General features: G+C 48.6%; 1 protein-coding gene across 11 annotated transcripts in view; it reads left to right on the top strand.

The window, feature by feature from the left end:
• Positions 1-2,322: 2,322 nt before the first annotated feature.
• Eps15l1 (epidermal growth factor receptor pathway substrate 15 like 1) overlaps positions 2,323-12,717 on the top strand; it is a 74,295-nt gene continuing 63,900 nt past the window's right edge. For 7 of the 11 annotated variants that reach the window (XR_004389788.1, XM_032919414.1, XM_032919408.1 and 4 more), the window contains exon 1: positions 2,324-2,420. Coding sequence is in view for 10 of the 11 variants with exons in the window: in XM_032919414.1 (XP_032775305.1) it covers positions 2,388-2,420 (33 nt within the window). In the remaining variant the exon portion in view is untranslated. Of the gene's footprint in view, positions 2,421-12,717 lie in introns of all 11 variants that reach the window. The other 4 variants (XM_032919407.1, XM_032919410.1, XM_032919412.1 and 1 more) reach the window with 1 other exon arrangement.

Below are 12,717 nucleotides of genomic sequence, written 5' to 3'. Positions count from 1 at the left end.
AAGTGCTAGGATGACAGGTATGTGCCATCGTACATGGCTATATTTCCTTAAAAACCTTTTTTTGAGACAATGTTTCATCATGTAGTTCTGGCTAGCTTGTAGCTCCTTATGTAGACCAGGTTGCCTACGAACACACGGAGATCTGACTGTGCATCCAGAGTGCTGAGACTGAAGGCATGTGTTACCACACCTAGCTGGGAAAGTTTTTAAAATTTTAAGGGCTAGAGAGTAAGAGCATTTGCTGCTCTCTCAGAGGATCTCAGTTCAATTCAGCACCCACATCAGGCACTGGACAACCTCTGGCCACCCCCAGGATCTGATATCTGATGCCCTCTTCTGGCTTCTGCAGGCGTCTGCACTTAAGTACACACACACGCACACACACACACACACACACACACACACACAGAGCTTTTAAGACAAAGATTTGCCTATGCATGTGGTGAGGCAGCTGGTCACACAGCATCCATTGTCCTGGCCTCTAGCACACGGAATGCTGGGGGTGGGCCTTTCCTCCTCAGCTTGGTCTAGAAATTCACAGTTGTAAGCCAGAGCTTCGTCTCCTACATGACTCTAGATCCTGTGCAGCTGGCAGTCAGGATCAGTCACAACCATCTCAAGAAATCAAAGCAAGTGGGACTCAGTATGGTGGTGTATGTACACCGTGTTCCCCAGCACCTGTGTAGTGAGGTTTGAATGAGGATGTCTTAAGGGGCAGCAGGATGGCTCAGTGGGTAAAGATGCTTGCCACCAAGGCTAACTAACAACCTGAGTCTTATCTCTGGGACTTGTGTGTGTGTGTGTGTGTGTGTGTGTGTGTGTGTGTGTGTGTGTGTGTGTAAGCAGCAGGCCATCGAACTTCCAGAGAAGTTGTCCTCTGTTTGTACCCATGCATTTATACACATACCCACACACTAAATAACAGGTTAGTAAAAATACGTAGGTGCCAGAGAGATGGTTCAGTGGTTAAGGGCACTGACTGCTCTTCCAGAGGTCCTGAGTTCAATTCCCAGCAACCACATGGTGGCTCACAACCATCTGTAATGGGATCTGATGCCCTCTTCTGGTGTGTCTGAAGACAGCTACAGTGTACTCATATATGTGAAATAAATAAATCTTAAAAAAAACAAAAACAAAAACAAAAAAACGTGTTGCTCTTTCAGAGGACCCAGGTTTGTTTTCCAGCATCCATGTGGTGCTTTATAACTATGGGGAACTCCAGTTCCAGGAAACCCTATGCCTTCTTCTGACTTCTGTGGGGACTAGGCACAAAGGTGGTACACACCTATCCATTTAGGCAACACACAAATCTTTTAAGATGTAAGTTGAAATGTAGCTTTAAAAAAAAAAGACAGAAATAGTAGGGTAGCTGAAGATATGGTTAGTTGGTTAAGGGGTTCTTGTTGCTTTTCCAGAGGACACTAGTTCGGTTCCCACTTACATCAGGGGCTCATTAAGTGCTCTTAACTTCAGCTCAATGGCATCTAACAACCTCTTCTCTCTTCTGCAGGCATTGGCATGAGCATAGCAGACATTAAAAAACACATTAAAAAACAAAAAACCACCAAATGTCAGGCTACACCCACATCTGCAAGCAATCAGAACACAAATTTGTTTAACAAGCATACGGGGTGGTACTAACGCTGCACATGGCATAGTACTTTGTTGTGTGCCTGTAGACTGTACCCATCTTCCCGAGAAAAGTTCAGCAAACCCTAGGCATTAGTAGGGGCTGCTAGAGTAGAGGGGTTAAGACAGTGCCTAGGTTTGGCCAAGCTTCGATTCACAGACCCAGACTGGGAGATGCAGGGAGCTGGAGCCCAGCGGCCCAGAAGGGAGGCCTACTGTTCCTTGGGGTCCCTGCCTTATAGGAGCCTCTGAAGCTGGGGGCTCATTTTGTCCACTCCAATCAGGAGATGCATACGAGGCCCCGCTCCCAGACCGACTAGCTCGCCCACTCTGGACTCACTACATCCACGAGGCTCGCGTCCAAATCCCCGGTCCCCACAACAAATCTACTCCGGACAACTGAGGTCGAGGCTGCGTCTCTTCCAGACACACTTTGTGCTTTGGGCCCCGCCCTCGATGTCACCCGGTCTAGCCCGCTCGGGTTAGGCTATGAGCCAGCGCCTTCCCCATAAAGGCTCCGCCTCCAGCCAGAATCGCCCCGCCCTCTCCGGGGGGCAGACCGTGATCGAGGCTCCGCCTTCTTACTGCAAAACTCTCAGGGGAGGCCCTGGATTCCCATCTGCGCACGTGTACTCTGTTCCTGTGGCCTGTCATTGCGCTGACTGCTGCGCGCGCATCGCATCCCTCCTCCGTACTAGTGCGCAGGCACGGCCCCGCCTCCGTTCCTTTGGCGCTCGGGAGGCCGAGTCCGCACGAAGATGGCGGCTCCACTCCTACCCCTCTCGCAGCAGGTATGGTGCTGGGGCCTGCCGCAGGGTGGTGCGGACCGTGGTTGCCACGAGAAGGATAAGACGTCGCGGAACCGCGGCTCCAGGGGACCGCGGAGGCGCGTGCTGAAAGGCTCGGAAGGCGGAGTGGCGGGGGCCGGGCGACTCTGAAGGTGACGGGCCGGCACGGCCCACGTAGTCTTGAGCCTGGCGACCCTCCGAGCGGCTGGGAAGAGGTCATGGGGCGCGGCCGCTCCGCGTGTCTGCTCTGCTTGGAGCCTGGCCAGGATAGGGGGGTGTCCTGCGAGTCGCGTCGCGCTTCGTCCCCGCGGAGGCGGGCGAGGGCGGTGGGCCCAGCCTCCAGTCTTTGTCTCCCGCAGAGTCGGGCGTCGGGGCGGGTGGTGTCTCAGAGTGGAGTCGCTAGAGGATCCGGGGCACGCCCGCAGCGCCTCGGGCCGCCCAGCTCTTCTTACCCGGGGCGCTGCTTCCGCTGCTCTGCGCCAGGCGAAAAGGGCGAATACTACGCCCCCAACGGTGGGCATCGGTCTGCGTCCTCAAAGTCCCTGGATGCTTTTCCTAAGCCCCAGGGACGTACAGAAAAGCCGTGAGAAGGCCATTGTGCTTCTAGCAGAAACATTCATTCATTCTTCAGCCCCTCTCTAACGTGCTTGAGGTCAGGTGCTTGGGAGCTAGCTCAGCAGTCTCCTACTGACAGAGTCTCTCTCTGGTCTCCTGAGGTGACACCCATAAGAATTAGAAAGTACTCCTGTCCTGCTAATTTGCCAAATTACCCGTTTGGTCCCCACAGCATATGATAAGCACTTTACTAGAATCGTCTTTCACAGGATCATGGTTACCAGTGAGGAAGCATTTTATAATCAGATTTCGCCCCAACTCTAACAGAGAGTGTCCTTGAAGCAAGCTTCTTAGCTTCAGCACACCAATTACCTCATTTGGAAACATAGAGCTATAAAATGCATTAGCAGGAACACTGTGGAAAGCACATTTTGCCTAACACATTGGAAGCTCTTTTGTTAACATCAATAAATTTGGGTGTTCGGGACTAAGACCACAGCAAGTATGAATGTCAAAACTGTTAAGAACTGCTTGGCAGACTGATGTACGCAGGTCACAGTCTGAAGGAGAGAGGGAAATTCAGGGTGATTAAGTCCTGGAAGAACCAGCCACACAGCAGCCTTGTCACTATATTAACATGTGGAGACCAGTGGTTATTAACAATTACAGCACCTGTGATTGTCCTCTGTAAATGATTAAGGACCAGGCAGATAGGAGGTTCGTATTGAGGTGGAGCCTTGCAGGGTAACTCAGGCTGGCTTCCAATTCCTGGCCTCTCTGCATCCTCCTGCTCCAGGCTTCCAAGTAGAACTTCAGATGCATGTGGCCATGCCTGGACATAAGATGTCATTGTTAATAGGCAGGTACTACTTCTGTGTAGGCTCAGGGGAAGGAAGTGATGTCTCAAGCCCATTTAAGGAACACATGCTCGGGGTTGGGGATTTAGCTCAGTGGTAGTGCACTTGCCTAGCAAGCGCAAGGCCCTAATTTTGACACTAGCCATAATTTGGGTTTTTAAAAATTTGGGCCATGGTAGTAGCTGATGGTTATTGAGTGCATAAGAGTTGGTTACTTGCTGTCAATTTTTTCTCAAACACCACAATATCAAGGAAGCAGTTCTTGGCCAAGCATAATGTTGACCCTCAGCTAGCACTCCAGTAACAGAAAGTTCTAGGCTAGCCTGGGCTATTGGTAAAATAGTTACATAGGATGGTGTTTTGTCATACTGAGGTGACAGATGTAAAAGCACAAGTCAGTTTCATGAGATTTACCTTGTTAGAACCTTTCGGAACAGAATCCTGATTCTCTTCCCAGTTTCTGACTTGTCTACCACATGCTCTCCTTGGTACCACGATATGGTCAGTTTTCTGTTCCTTACCATACCTAGCTGTGTCATCTATCGTGTCCCTGAGGGCTGTTCTTCTTTCTGAAGCACTCCAGCCTTTTCTTCTCCTCTGGTTCAGCTCCTGGTTCCTTCTCTTCCTTCAACAAGCAGCTCAGATATCACCCTTCCCAGAGGTCTTTCCTAGTTGTGGCACACAGCCATGTGTGCCTCATATAGCCCTACAGCTCTCTCATGGTCCACAGGACATGCTTGCATGTCTGTCTGCTGTCTGTCAGACCTGTTGCCAGTGGAAAGACACTCAGAAAGTGTCACCTAAGTGGGTGTGGACTGTGACTGCACCTGCAGCAGCTCCCACATGGCCTCCCTGTGTGTCTTCCCTGTGTGGGATGGAGCTGTGGATGGCAACAGGAGCTGAACCAGCGGTTGAGGAGACATGACCTGTGGTGGCTCACAGGTTTAGGTGCCTTCCGAACTGCTTTCCCTCCACCCTCGTGTTTTTGTGGTTGATTCTTCCGCTTTTTTGTGTTTATTTATTCCTGTGTGTGGGGGTTTGTGTACCATGGTGCATGTGGTGGTCAGAGGACAATTCTGCATTGGTATTCTCTGTGTGTGAGTTCTAAATCTTTGTGTGTAGCTCAGGCTGGCCCCAAACTTCTGCTGATTCTCCTGCCTTAGCCTCTAGAGGACTGTGATCACAGACAGTGTCTGGTTGTTCCCTACCTCCTGGTTAGCAGAACTCCTGGCCCAGGACCCCCACACCTCCTTTTACAGGGGCAATGTGTCGAGGGTTGGGTTCTGGGTTTCACACATGCTGGGCACTACTTACTGAGCAATCTTTGTACGCGCGCGTGCGTGCATGCGTGCAGGTCAGAGTACAACCTGAAAGTTGGTTCTCTACTTTTACCAAGTGGGTCCTGGGCATCAAAGTAAGGTTGTCAGGCTTGGTGACAAGTGTCCTTGCTGAATCATCTCATTGGTAATAACTTGCCCAAGCTGACCTTGAACTCATGGCAGTTCTCCTGCCTCACCAACCTAAATGCTGGGGCTACAGATGGGAGCTGCATGCTCTGCTTCTATTCCTGCCCCCTTTTCTTAAGATTTAGTTATATATTTGTGTGTGTGTGTGTGTGTGTGTGTGTGTGTGTGTGTGTGTGTGTGTGTGTATCTGCCTGAGTTATTTGTACCAAGTGTGTGCAGGTGCCCAAGGAGGCGAGAGAATGTCAGATCCACTAGAACTGGACCTCGATGTGGGTGCTGGGAACTGAACCTAGAGCCTCTGCAAGAGCAGTGAGCACTCTGAACGGCCGAGCCATTTGCCCAGCCCTCTGTGCTTGTACTTGCAGCTCAGATACAGATGTTACTGTTACTCAGGCCCTTAGAGCAAGCCTAACAGCTCATATAGGATCACAAGGGAAACAGGGCATGGAGAATTCTGGAAAACCATTTGATTGAGGTATTCTGAACAGAAGGCTGTGGTGTGGAGCCTCCAGCCACAGGACCAGGGAGAGTCCCTATTCCTTTTTCTCTGCAGCCCCATGGGATGTTTCCTATCGCCCTGTCTGCTCTCTTCTCCCCAATCCCATCTTGACCTACCTCTCATACCAGATTGCTTCATTCTCTCTCAGGGTTTTTCGGCTTCTCCCATCTCTCTGTCCCCCTCCTTTCTCTCTGCTCTCTGGTCCCAGCCTCATGATCAGTACTCTAAACCTGCCTCTTTCAGACTCTGGCACTGTCTCCCCCTCTGGGGCCTGCTGGACTCTGGAATCGACCACTTCCTCAACTAGGCAGTTCTGTAGGGCACTGGGGTCTAGGCCTGTTGCACTATCCATCAGTCTTGATTCCTCCTTTTCCTCCTCCTACCACCATGGGATCTTCTAACTACTACTCCCTGGCTCAAGAACCTTCCATGGCTTGCATTCTCCTTTACAGGGGGTTAGGTGTATAGGTCTATGATAAAGTGCCTGACCTCTCAAAAGTAAGTCTGGGCTTGTGAGCTAGCACCCCACAGTCTATTCTGCTCCTTTCTGGCCCCACCTGACCTTCCTGACTGGCCTTACTTTTCTGGTCTCATGTCCTGACCCCTGGCTTTCACTCACCAGCAGGCTCTGTTGATCTTGGTGCCGTGGGGCAATGGTAGTCTGATGACTTCCCTTTCACCTCCCTGGACCTGAGATTTCATTCTGCCCTTTGCATCTGTGGGTTCTTTGTTCATAGTAAGGGTGCCCTAGGCTATCTAGTTTCCTCCTGGTATCATGTCTTATGTCCAGGGGATTTGATGACGCTTTCATGAGCCACATGCCATGGTTGTGGTCATGATTGTTTCCGGTGCTGTGGATGAAGTCTAGACCCTTGGCATGTGCCAGGTGGTGCTTTACTGGCAAGGTATACCTCCCAGCCCTGTAAAAAGTATCTGTTTATTGGATGAGAAGAAGCTGAGACCCATAGTAGTCAGGGACTTGTGAAAGTCCCATAGCCATGGGTGTCACATTAGACTTAAACCATTGATTGCCTCTGTGGAGCCCCCTCCAACCTCATTCTTCCGCACAGCCTTCTTTCTGAATGCACTCCCTAGAGATCTGGCCAGGCTAGTGTGTCTGGAATGCTTGTTGAGGGCCTGGGGGCATTCATTTGTCCCCCTTGTGCCTGTGCTGTTTCCAAGGCTCTTTTTGGAAGGCTAGTGACTGTGACATTGCCTTGATGGACAGAGAGCAGGGTAGGGACAGATTTGGCCTCTGCTGGAGCTCCAGAGTCCCTGGCTGCTTTGTTGACCTGCAGTGTCTGCTTTTTGCTGACTCCCGAGGCCTTGCAAAGCAAGATCACATGCTTTCTCCCTCAGCCCCAGTTCCCATGCCTGTCTTTGAGTCTGGGTCAGCTGCTCTGAGGAGCCTAGCACCTGCCTTTACAGGAGGTGGCTCTGGAGGCTGAGCTCCACTTTGGCCTCCTCACTTGACTTCACTGGAGCAGCCAGTGTCCCTATAGAAAGCTGTTCTATGCAGTGGGTCTAGATGGGAGCCTGTCATCCAGCATTAGGGAGGCAGAGAGAGAATTTTCTGTGAGTTGGGGACCAGCCTGGGTTACATGGTTCCAGGTGAGGCAGGGCAACATAGTTAAACCTGACTAAACAAAAACAGTAAACAGAGACAGACAGAAAAGAGAGAGAGCATGAGAGAGTAAGCACAGGGTACTTGTGGGCTGGCTGTATCTTGGGTTAATCATCTTGGACACCCTGGTCATTGTTGTGGTTGCTAACCATGTAGAGGGGTAAGCTGAGGTCAGAACCGTCTGGTCTCTGGCTGGCTTGTGCCTGGCAGCCTCACCTGGCCTGGCTCTCTGACCCAGCTCTTTCTATTGTGCTGCAGTTTCCTGTCCTGGAAGGATTGTTTTCAGGTACCAGTATGGCATTGATGTCACTGCCTGCCTGCAGTGACTGTCTCTCAGAGCACCTGCTTGTTGCTTTATACTTTTAAAGAACATTTTTATATTTGTGTATTTGTGTGGGTGTGAACATGCCACTACTGTGTGTGGTCAGAGGACAACTTGTAGGAGTCACTTCTTCCTCCCTTGTGAATCTGCAGTGTGGGTCTGCAGGCTGGGCTCTGCCTGCTGAGCATCTGTCTGCCTGTCTTTATGTTCTGTGTATTGTGTGCATTTTGGGGGAGAGGGTTAAGACCAGTATTTTACCCAGTCTGCTCCTGAACTTGCCGTCCTCCATCCTCAGCTACCAAGCGCTGACCACACCTGACTTCCGCCCCTCTTTGTCACTGTGAGTGACTTAGGGATGGCAGGAGGAAGGTGTTTGGTAAACAGCACACTGGTGTGTGCCTGGACTGCACATGAATCCTGGGCAAAGCTGATGGGTGGCTGCTTGTCCAGAGGCTGGCCTGAGGCCTCAGTGGTTGCAGGGGGAGTGACACCTAGTCACTGTCCTCAGGTAGGGCCACAGCTTGCCACTGGACAAGGTAGTGGCTCCAATGGTCCATGGCAGGATGGGTTCCACTCCCTGTGGAGTTTAAGTCATTAGCCACAGTAGCTGATGTGGGCTTTGAAGCAACTCTGCTTGGTTTGCTGTAGGAGTGTTGGGCTCTGAACCAGAGCCCCCTTATGTGTCCCAGACTAATGCTTTCCTTTGCTCTCCACCCCAATGATCCCAGCAAGGTTCCAGTGGCACAACAGTTGGGCCTCAGCCCCTGCTGCCTGCTCCATGGGAAAGCTTTCACTCTCTGATTCCAGCCCGGGGTTGCCTCTTACTGACTGAAAGCAGTGAGAGACACCAGAAACCCTGCCTGAGAATGGCTGCCCCATCTGCAAGTGGCACACCAGGTTTCCTAGCACTACTGCTCTGTGGGCTGTCCCGCGGCCTTTGCACCTGCACTGTCCTGACTGGAATATCTATCTCCTTCTCACTGTTCAGCTGCTCTGCCTGCCTCAGCTGGGCTGTCTCAGGGGAGCCTTTTCTCATAAACAGCTGGTGGGATGGACTCTTTGTGCCTTGCTACATGTCTGTTTGTGATTTCTATATTGCAAACTCTCTCTGTGTCTCATTTAAAACAAAACATATTTGAGACAGGCTGTCATAGAGCCCAGGCTGAAACTCCCTGAGCAGAAAATGATGACCTTTGCAGTATGATCTCCCCGCCCCTCTGTCCCAGAGTGGGAATGACAGGCACGCACCACCGAGACTGTTTTCTACCAACTGAGCTATGGCTCTGGCCTTAAGAAATTTATTCTGGGGAGTAGAGAGATGGCTTAGCAGTTAAGAGCACTGGCTCCTCTTCCAGAGGACCTACCCCTAACCCCAGCATCTATGTGGCAACTTACAACTGTCTGTAACTCCAAGATCTGACACCCTCACATAGACATACATGCAGGCAAAACACCGATGCACATAAAATAAAAAGAAATAAATTAAAAAAAAAGAAATACATTTATTTTGAGGCAGGCTCTCCCAGTGTGGCTCAGGCTGTCCTCAAAGTTTTCACCTCCATGCTTCAGCCTCCTGAGTAGCTCTGTTCCTGGCTTTGGAGTTCCTTAGTAGATTGATCCTTGTTGTATTACCTCTCCCGCCCATGCCTTATTATTCATTCTGTATCCCAGGGCGTGGCTGCATGTTCATGGAGCTGTCAGAGGAATCATGAAACCCTGGGTGGGGCTGGGTGGTGTGCACCGCCAAGGAGCACACTGGATGTGGGTGTTCGGTGTCAGATGTTCAGTCTGGAGGAAGCAGTAGCTGTGGGCCTGTGAGGTGGCTCAATGCATAGAGGCACTTTCCACCAAGTCTGATGATTTGAATCCAGTTCTGGAAGCCACATATAGGAGAGATTCAATTCTTACAAATTGTCCTCTGACTTCCATAGGCACTGTGCCCATGCATGTCCTCCAGTAAACAAGTGAATGAAAGAAGCAGCCATTGGCCGTGGTACATACCAGAGGCTGAGACCAGCCCTTAAGCTCCTGGGCAGCCACAGGCCACTTCTCACCTCTGCTTTACCTCTTTGGCACAGATGTCCATTGGAAGATGGAGAGGTCCTCATCACAGGGAGCCAACCTGCTGTTCCTCCAGCCTCCTAGCCCTTATTTTTTTGGTCCTGGGAATGGAAGCCATCAACTCGCACATGCTAGGCAAAGGCTGAGGATGGTTTTCTTTGCTGGGAAATGTAAAATTGTAACGCACACTCCCTTTGGATTAAGAGAAGCCAATTTTCAGGCTGGTATGTTACTGTAGGATTTAACAGCATTATTACCCCCACTGGGCGGGATTATCCCCCTTGGCCTCCCCCATCTATTGGGGATCCCAGATGCAACTGTGCTCTGGTGGGGTCTGGCAGGCATTTGCCTCTTGGGGTTGGTTCTCTGGGGGTCTCAGAGTTTTGGAAACTTGGGATAGGAGCTGGGAGTCTGGGCCAAGTGAGCCATCCCTGCATCCCTGGGATGCAGCCTACTTGATCATGGTGAATGATCGTTTTGATGTGTTCTTCGGTTCGGTTTGTGAGAATTTTATTGAGTATTTTTGCATCAATATAAAGGGAAATTGGTCTGAAGTTCTTTTTCTTTGTTGGGTCTTTCTGTGGTTTAGGTATAAGCATAACTGTGGCTTCATAGAAGGAATAGTGTTCCCTCTGTTTCTACTTTGTGGAATAGTTTCAAGAGTGTGGGTATTAGATCTTCTTTGAAGGTCTGATTGAATTTTGCACTAAACCCATCTGGTCCTGGGCTTTTTTTGGTTGGGAGACTTTTAGTGACTGCTTCTATTTCTTTATGGTTATGGAACTCTTTAGATGGTTTATCTGATCCTGATTTAACTTTGGTACCTGGCATCTATCTAGAAAATTGTCCATTTCATCCAGATTTTCTAGTTTTGTTAAGTATAGGCTTTTGTAGTAGGATCTGATAGCATTTTAAATCTCCTCAGTTTCTGTTATTATGTATCCCTTTTCATTTCTGATTTTGTTATTTTAGATACTGTCTCTGTGCCCTCTGATTAGTCTGGCTAAGGGTTTATCTATCACGTTGATTTTTTTTTTTTTTTTTCAAGGAGACAGTTCCTAGTTTTGTTGATTCTTTCTATAGTTCTTTTTGTTTCTACTTGGTTGATTTCAACCCGGAGTCTGATTATTTCCTGCCATCTATTCCTCTTGGGTGTATTTTTCCAAAGCTTTCAGATGGGCTGTCAAGCTGCTAGTGTATGCTTTTTCCAGTTTCTTTTTGGAGGCACTCAGAGCTATGAGTTTTCCTTTTTAGCACTACCTTCATTGTGTCCCATAAGTTTTAGAATTTCATTAAATTCTAAAAAGTCTTTTTTTTTTTTTCTTTTTTCTTTTTTCTTTTTTTCGGAGCTGGGGACCGAACCCAGGGCCTTTTGCTTGCTAGGCCAGCGCTCTACCACTGAGCTAAATCCCCAACCCCTAAAAAGTCTTTTAATTTCTTTATTTCTTCTTTAACCAAGTTATTGAGTAGAGTGTTGTTCAAACTTCCATATGTATGTGGACTTTCTGTTTTTGTTGTTATTAAAAACAACATCAGTCCATGATGATCTGATAGGATACATGGGATTATTTCAATCTTCTTGTATCTGTTGAGGCCTGTTTTGTGACCAGTTATATGGTCAGTTTTGGAGAAGGTACCATGAGGTGCTGAGAAGAAGGTATATCCTTTTGTTTTAGGACAAAATGTTCTATAGATATCTGTTAAATCCATTTGGCTCATAACTTCTGTTAGTTTCACTGTGTCTCTGTTTAGTTTCTGTTTCCATGATCTGGCCATTGATAAGAGTGGGGTGTTGAAGTCTCCCACTATTATTGTGTGAGGTGCAATGTGTGCTTTGAGCTTTAGTAAAGTTTCTTTTATGAATGTGGGTGCCCTTGTATTTGGAGCATAGATGTTCAGAATTGAGAGTTTATCTTGGTAGATTTTTTCCTTTGACGAGTATAAAGTGTCCTTCCTTATCTTTTTTGATAACTTTTGGTTGAAAGTAGACTTTATTCGCTATTAGAATGGCCACTCTTGCTTGTTTCTTGAGACCATTTGCTTCAAATATTTTTTTCCCAGCTTTTTACTTCTGAGGTAGTGTCTGTCTTTGTCACTGAGGTGTGTTTCCTGTGTGTAGCAAAATGCTGGGTCCTCTTTACATATCCAGTTTGTTAGTCTATGTCTTTTTATTGGGGAATTGAGTGCATTGATGTTAAGAGATATTAAGGAATAGTGATTGTTGTTTTCCTGTTACTTTTGTTGTTAGAGATGGAATTATGTTAGTGTGGCTATCTTCTTTGGGCTTGTTTAAAGAAGATTACTTCTTGCTTTTTCTAGGGTGTAATTTTCCTTGTTGGAGTTTTCCATCTATTATCCTTTGTAGGGCTGGATTTGTGTGAAGATAAATTTTAATAAAAAAGAGGTGTGGCCTTGTTAAAGGAGGTGTGTCACTGGGGGTGATTTTTGAGGTTTCAAAGGTCCATGCCAAGCCCAGTGTGTGTGTGTGTGTGTGTGTGTGTGTGTGTGTGTGTGTGTGTGTGTGTCTTGTCTCTATCCCCCCCACACACACACACACACATCAGCTACAGCTTCAGCCTCTGCTTGTGTGCTGCCATGCTCCTGCTGTGATGATAATGGGCTAAGCCTCTGAAACTAAAAGCCCTTTTGCTGTGGTCATGGTGGTTTGTCACAGCAGTAGAACAGTGACTAAGACATCAGGCTTGCAAGATGGCTTAGTTATTGAGCCATCTTGCTAGCCCGGTTTTTTGTTGCTTTTGTTTTTCAAGATAGGGTGTTACTGACTGTCCTGGAACTCAACCATGTAGACCAGGCTGTTCTCAAACTCATAGAGATTCACCTGCCTCTGCCTCTGCCTCTGCCTCTGCCTCTGCCTCTGCCTCTGCCTCTGCCTCTGCCTCTGCCTCTGCCCTCTGC

Source organism: Rattus rattus, chromosome 13, assembly GCF_011064425.1.
Source record: "Rattus rattus isolate New Zealand chromosome 13, Rrattus_CSIRO_v1, whole genome shotgun sequence".
NCBI classification, from domain to species: domain Eukaryota; kingdom Metazoa; phylum Chordata; class Mammalia; order Rodentia; family Muridae; genus Rattus; species Rattus rattus.
Note: the sequence above shows the minus strand (reverse complement) of the source record. Positions and strands in the feature narration are given on the sequence as shown.